General features: G+C 46.6%; 1 protein-coding gene across 3 annotated transcripts in view; it reads right to left on the bottom strand.

The window, feature by feature from the left end:
* Positions 1–7,500, bottom strand: part of LOC110493278 (kinesin-like protein KIF21B) — a 140,746-nt gene that overhangs the window by 68,510 nt on the left and 64,736 nt on the right. For all 3 annotated transcript variants that reach the window (XM_090206427.1, XM_090206425.1, XM_090206426.1), the window contains exons 2-5: positions 4,195–4,417; positions 3,328–3,510; positions 752–901; positions 419–550 (exon numbers count right to left, since the gene is read on the bottom strand). In XM_090206427.1, coding sequence (XP_090062553.1) covers positions 419–550; positions 752–901; positions 3,328–3,510; positions 4,195–4,417 — 688 coding nt within the window. The remainder of the gene's footprint in view (positions 1–418; positions 551–751; positions 902–3,327; positions 3,511–4,194; positions 4,418–7,500) is intronic.

Raw genomic sequence — 7,500 nt, 5'->3', positions numbered from 1 at the left:
TACTTCCCTCCCCCCTCCCCCCTCCCTCCCTCCCTCCCTCCCTCCCTCCCTCCCTCCCTACCTCAGTTTGTTGGCAGACTCTCATCTGACAGAGGTTGATGGTGAAGATGGCTACTTCCCCCTCCCTCCCTCCCTCCCTCCCTCCCTCCCTACCTCAGTTTGTTGGCAGACTCTCATCTGACAGAGGTTGATGGTGAAGATGGCTACTTCCCCCTCCCTCCCTCCCTCCCTCCCCCCTACCTCAGTTTGTTGGCAGACTCTCATCTGACAGAGGTTGATGGTGAAGATGGCTACTTCCCCCTCCCTCCCTCCCTCCCTCCCCCCTACCTCAGTTTGTTGGCAGACTCTCATCTGACAGAGGTTGATGGTGAAGATGGCTACTTCCCCCTCCCTCCCTCCCTCCCTCCCTCCCCCCTACCTCAGTTTGTTGGCAGACTCTCATCTGACAGAGGTTGATGGTGAAGATGGCGTGAGACCTGGAACTGGAAGCATTCATCTGGGTGCTGGCCGTGGTCCGGGACAACGCTCCCAACTTCAGACATTCTAACAGCTAGAAAACACCACACCGTCAAAACTGACTCACACACATACTAATTGTTAGTGCTGTACACACACACACATACTAATTGTTAGTGCTGTACACACACACACACATACTAATTGTTAGTGCTGTACACACACACACACATACTAATTGTTAGTGCTGTACACACACACACATACTAATTGTTAGTGCTGTACACACACACACCTCTTCCTCAGAGTTGACGAGTCGTGAGGTGACTCCGCTGGTGTAGATGGAGCCGCTGCCGTCCTCGTGGATCTTAATATTAGACTTCCTGTTCTTACAGTCTGGGTCTCTGGCTCCGTCAAACAGATCTAGGATCTCCTCGTTATACAGCTGGAGAACACACACACACAGACATTTAAGAAAAAATACATTTAAAGTTTTTCTTGCAATTGTAGAGACAGAAATGAGCTGGGAGAAAGATGGAGGGAACATATTGGGGTTCCAGGTTGGCAGCCTAAACTGCTCGTCCAACCTCAGGAACACTCATGCAGACATTAACACACACACACATTAACACACACACACACACACATTAATACATACACACACATGAATACACACACACACACATTAATACACACATACATTAATACATACACACAAACAGAGAGTGGAGTGATGAAAGGGCAAAGATCAGGCTATAGCACATAACCTCTGACCTCCAGGAAGCAACAGGGTTAAAGGTCAGGAGAGGTCAAGAGACAGCTCAGCACACACACACACACACACACACACTCTCTCTCTTTAACCCTAGCCTGATCAACGTCTGTTTATCGTCCATACTGATAATCCAATGACCTACAGCTGAAATAATGAGAGAGGGGGAGAGAGGAAGAGAGAAAGGAGAGAGGGAGAGAAATAGATAAGGAGAGAGGGAGAGAGACAGGGGAGAGACAGGGGGAGAGACAGGGGAGAGAGACAGTGGAGAGAGACAGGGGGAGAGAGAGAGAAAGGAGAGAGGGAGAGAGAGGGGAGAGAGACAGGGGGAGAGAGAAAGGAGAGAGAAATGAGAGAGACAGGGGGAGAGAGACAGGGGGAGAGAGAGAGAAAGGAGAGAGACAGGGGGAGAGAGAAAGGAGAGAGGGAGAGAGACAGGGGGAGAGAGAGAGAGAAAGGAGAGAGGGAGAAAGACAGGGGGAGAGAGAGAGAAATATGAGAGGGAGAGAGACAGGGGGAGAGAGACAGGGGGAGAGAGAGAGAAAGGAGAGAGGGAGAGAGACAGGGGGAGAGAGACAGGGAGAGAGACAGGGGGAGAGAGACAGGGGGAGAGAGACAGGGGAGAGAGAGAGAGAGAAAGGAGAGAGGGAGAGAGACAGGGGGAGAGAGAAAGATAGAAAGGAGAGAGGGAGAGAGACAGGGGGAGAGAGAAAGGAGAGAGGGAGAGAGACAGGAGAGAGAGACAGAGGGAGAGAGAAAGGAGAGAGGGAGAGAGACAGGGGGAGAGAGACAGGAGAGAGAGACAGGGGAGAGAGAAATGAGAGAGGGATGGAGACAGGGGGAGAGAGACAGGAGAGAGAGACAGGGGAGAGAGAAATGAGAGAGGGAGAGAGACAGGGGGAGAGAGAGAGTGACAGAAAATAATAGACAGAGAAAACGAGATGGAGATAGAGAGGATTTTAGCAGAGATAGCCATCTGTAAGTGAATCAGGTTACATTAGCTGTCTATTACTGTAGTCCAATCGCCTGAGAGAAAACAGGATATAGGCCTAGCTGACAGGCTGACAAACACACACCATGACACCCCCCCCCACACACACACACACACACAACACACACACACACACACACAACACACGATAACAGTATCCCACAACACCTCATACAATACATTCAACAGGCATACCAATGATATGACAATTTCCCTGATGATTCTTCAGACACACACAGAGAAGGCTGAGACAGTAAGCAGAGAAACACTCCGTGTACCAGGCACCTCTTGCCACACAGACAGTTAAAGTCTTTAAAACATATCAGCTCATGTCTCCCACACCTCAATATGTCTCTGTGTGTGTGTGTGTGTGTGTGTGTGTGTGTGTGTGTGTGTGTGTGTGTGTGTGTGTGTGTGTGTGTGTGTGTGTGTGTGACAGAGTTGGGGTTCTCATTCTGGGTAATATCACAGCTAACGACTAACATCCGTCAGGCACCAGAACCCATCATCCACTGGGTTTCCTGTTAGTCTGTCATCACAATGTCACTTCCTGTAGCATCACCAGGGCTGATCGGTGCATGCCCCTCACATCTGGTTCAGGTTAACACAGGCCTCACACACAAACATGCACACAGCCAATCAATCAAAGCCAAGAATGACCAATGACAACAGACAATGCATCCCTGGAGGACAAGATGTTATTCTAGACCGCTTTCATCTCCTCTGCCACCTTTCACAGGGGACTGGATGGGTGGCCCAAGTGTTACTATGGCAATGACATAGTGTGCGTATGGGTGTGTGTGTGTGTGTGTGTCTGTGTGTGTGTGTATGTGTGTGAGTGTGTCTGTGTGTGTGTGTATGTGTGAGTGTGTGTGTGTGTGTGTGTGTCTCTGTGTGTGTGTGTGTGTGTGTGTGTGTGTGTGTGTGTGTGTGTCTCTGTGTGTGTGTGTCTCTGTGTGTGTGTGTCTCTGTGTGTGTGTGTGTGTGTGTGTGTGTGTCTGTGTGTGTGTGTGTGTGTGTGTGTGTGTGTGTGTGTGTGTGTGTGTGTGTGTGTGTGTGTGTGTGTGTGTGTGTGTGTGTGTGTGTGTGTGTGTGTGTGAGTTCGTACCTCCAGGAACTGTGCACTGACTTTAAACTCAGGAGGGTGTGTGCCCTGGTGCCGGGCCTGTGTCTTCCTCTCCTGGATGCCCAGGAACAGATGGTGAACAGCCCGTGGAACAATGCCCCGCTCCTCCTCCTCCTCCTGCACATCGAACCCTGTCCCCATGGTGTACGTCTTCCCTGAGCCCGTCTGGAAACAGAGGGTGCCAAGCTGTCATCGAGGCAGAGGCTACTTTGAAGAATCTCAAATATAACAAATATATTTTGTGGTGTTTAACCCTTCTTTGGTTACTACATGACTCCATATGTGTTATTTCATAGTTGTGATGTCTTAACTATTATTATACAATGTAGAAAATAGTAAAAAAGAAAGAAAACCGCTTGAATGAGTCGGTGTGTCTAAACTTTTGACTGGTACTGTATGTATTTTGTAGGAACAGATTCCTACTGTGATAAGTCAGATTTCTCTGTGTGTTTGTACCATAAGTTTAATAGAGAAAAATAACCACATTACCGTGATTACAAATAGACCAGTGTTTCCCAAACTCAGTCCTGGGGACCCCAAAAGGGTACATGTATTGGTTTTTGCCCGAGCTTAATGATGAGTTAATTATTTGAATCAGTTGTGTAAGTGCTCGGGCAAAAACCAATACATGTATTAGACTTTTGGGGTCCCCAGGACTGAGTTTGGGAAACACTGAAATAGACCCTTCTTTGAAATAGACATACTTATTAGCATCTGTCCTTGTATGGATGCATTCACTAGGTTTATGTATTCAGAGTGTATCCACAGGTAATGCAGAGGTTAAACATTGTGGTCCTCAAGGCCTTGATGGAGTTGTGTGTTCATATCTGTCTCTGTTTCTCACGGTACCTGTCCGTAGGCGAACACAGTAGCGTTATATCCATCGAAGCAGCCCTCGATGAGTTTGTGGACGCAAGCAGCATAGATCTGTTTCTGTGCCGAGTCGATGTCGAACACAAAGTCGTACGTGAAGGCCTTGTCTTTACCCAGCAACACCTGGGGTTCCCCGGGGGTTACAAGTGTACACACGTGACAGCCCTCGATCTTCTCCTTCACCATCTGGGGACGGATCCTACACGGAACAGGACAAGAAAGAGGGGTTACAAATAGAGTTCATCATGGTCAATCTACGTGTAAAAGTTTGATAGCGTTGTTCCGTAACAATACAGGAGAGACCCGCCGAATGGTGTTCATCATGGTCAATCTACGTGTAAAAGTTTGAAAACGTTGAGAGAGACCCACGGTCAACTAGGCCAGTGGTTCCCAAACAGGGGGACGGGACGGCAGTGGGGGCGTGGATATACAGTGACGTTGGAAAGTATTCAGACCCCTTGACGTTTTCCACATTTTTTATGTTACAGACTTAAACTCAAATGGATTAAATAAAACAAAAATACTCAGCAATCTACACACAATACCCCATAATGACATCACAATGCCCCATAATGACATCACAATGCCCCATAATGACACAGCAAAAACAGGTTTTTAGACATTTTTGCAAATGTATTAAAAATAAAAAAACAGCAATATATTTTAGATTCTTCAACATAGCCACCCTTTGCCTTGATGGCAGCTTTGCACACTCTTGGATTTCTCTTAACCAGCTTCATTCATTCGGGGCGGCAGGGTAGCCTAGTGGTTAGAGTGTTGGACTAGTAACCGGAAGGTTGCGAGTTCAAACCCCCGAGCTGACAAGGTACAAATCTGTCGTTCTGCCCCTGAACAGGCAGTTAACCCACTGTTCCCAGGCCGTCATTGAAAATAAGAATTTGTTCTTAACTGACTTGCCTGGTTAAATAAAGGTAAAATAAAAAAAAATAAAAATAAAAAAATTCGGAATGCTTTTTCTACAGTCTTGAAGGAGTTCCCACATATACTGAGCACTTGTTGGCTGCTTTTCCTTCACTCCAACTCATCCCAAACCATCTCAATTGGGTTGAGGTCAGGTGATTGTGGAGGCCAGACCATCTGATGCAGCACTCCATCACTCTCCTTCTTGGTCAAATAGCCCTTACACAGCCTGGAGGTGTGTTTTGAATTTTAAATAAATCACAGACAGTGTCACCAGCAAAGCACCCCCACACCATCTCCTCCATGCTTCACGGTGGGAACCACAAATGCAGGGATCATCCGTTCACCCAGACTGCGTCTCACAAAGACATGGAGGTGGGAACCAAAAATCGCAAATTTGGACTCATCAGACCAAAGCACAAATTTGACCAGTCTAATGTTCATCGCTCGTGTTTCTTGGACCAAGAAAGTCTCTTGTTCTTATTGGTGTCCTTTAGTAGTAGTTTCTTTGCAGTAATTCGACCATGAAGGCCTGATTCAAGCAGTCTCCTCTGAACAGTTGATGTTGAGATGTGTCTGTTACTTGAACTCGGTGAAGCATTTATTTGGGGTGCAATTTCTGAGGCTGGAAACTCTAATGAATTCCTCTGTAGCAGAGGTAACTCTGGGTCTTCCATTCCTGTGGTGGTAATCGTGAGAGCCAGTTTCATCATAGCGCTTGATGGTTTTTTCGACTGCACTTGAAGAATCTTTCAAAGTTCTTGACATTTTCTGTATTGACTGACCTTCATGTCTTAAAGCAATGATGGACTGTCGTTTCACTTTGCTTATTTGAGCTGTTCTTGCCATAATATGGACTTGGTCTTTTAGCAAATAGGGCTCTCTTCTGTATACCACCCCCACCTTGTCACAACACAACTGATTGGATCAAACACATTCAACAAATACACTTTTAACAAGGCACACCTGATAATTAAAATGCATTCCAGGTGACTACCCCATGAAGCTGGTTGACAGAATGCCAATAGTGTTCAAAGCTGTCTACAAAGGGTAGCTACTTTGAAGGATCTCAAATCTAAAATATATTTTGATTTGTTTAACACTTTTGTGGTTACTACATGATTCCATATGTGTTATTTCATAGTTTTGATGTCTTCACTATTATTCCGTATTCATTGATCTGGCCAAGGCTTTCGACTCTGTCAATCACCACATCCTCATCGGCAGACTCGACAGCCTTGGTTTCTCAAATGATTGCCTCGCCTGGTTCACCAACTACTTCTCTGATAGAGTTCAGTGTGTCAAATCGGAGGGTCTGCTGTCCGGACCTCTGGCAGTCTCTATGGGGGTGCCACAGGGTTCAATTCTTGGACCGACTCTCTTCTCTGTATACATCAATGAGGTCGCTCTTGCTGCTGGTGAGTCTCTGATCCACCTCTACGCAGACGACACCATTCTGTATACTTACGGCCCTTCTTTGGACACTGTGTTAACAACCCTCCAGGCAAGCTTCAATGCCATACAACTCTCCTTCCGTGGCCTCCAATTGCTCTTAAATACAAGTAAAACTAAATGCATGCTCTTCAACCGATCGCTACCTGCACCTGTCCAACATTACTACTCTAGACGGCTCTGACTTAGAATACGTGGACAACTACAAATACTTAGGTGTCTGGTTAGACTGTAAACTCTCCTTCCAGACCCATATCAAACATCTCCAATCCAAAGTTAAATCTTGAATTGGCTTCCTATTTCGCAACAAAGCATCCTTCACTCATGCTGCCAAACATACCCTTGTAAAACTGACCATCCTACCAATCCTCGACTTTGGCGATGTCATTTACAAAATAGCCTCCAATACCCTACTCAACAAATTGGATGCAGTATATCACAGTGCAATCCGTTTTGTCACCAAAGCCCCATATACTACCCACCATTGCGACCTGTACGCTCTCGTTGGCTGGCCCTCGCTTCATACTCGTTGCCAAACCCACTGGCTCCATGTCATCTACAAGACCCTGCTAGGTAAAGTCCCCCCTTATCTCAGCTCGCTGGTCACCATAGCATCTCCAACCTGTAGCACACGCTCCAGCAGGTATATCTCTCTAGTCACCCCCAAAACCAATTCTTTCTTTGGCCGCCTCTCCTTCCAGTTCTCTGCTGCCAATGACTGGAACGAACTACAAAAATCTCTGAAACTGGAAACACTTATCTCCCTCACTAGCTTTAAGCACCAACTGTCAGAGCAGATCACAGATTACTGCACCTGTACATAGCCCACCTATAATTTAGCCCAAACAACTACCTCTTTCCCAACTGTATTTAATGTATTTATTTATTTTGCTCCTTTGCACCCCATTA

This window comes from Oncorhynchus mykiss, chromosome 17 (assembly GCF_057628025.1).
Source record: "Oncorhynchus mykiss isolate SJ-2025 chromosome 17, ASM5762802v1, whole genome shotgun sequence".
Classification (NCBI taxonomy): domain Eukaryota; kingdom Metazoa; phylum Chordata; class Actinopteri; order Salmoniformes; family Salmonidae; genus Oncorhynchus; species Oncorhynchus mykiss.
This window is presented reverse-complemented; position numbering and strand designations above follow the sequence as displayed.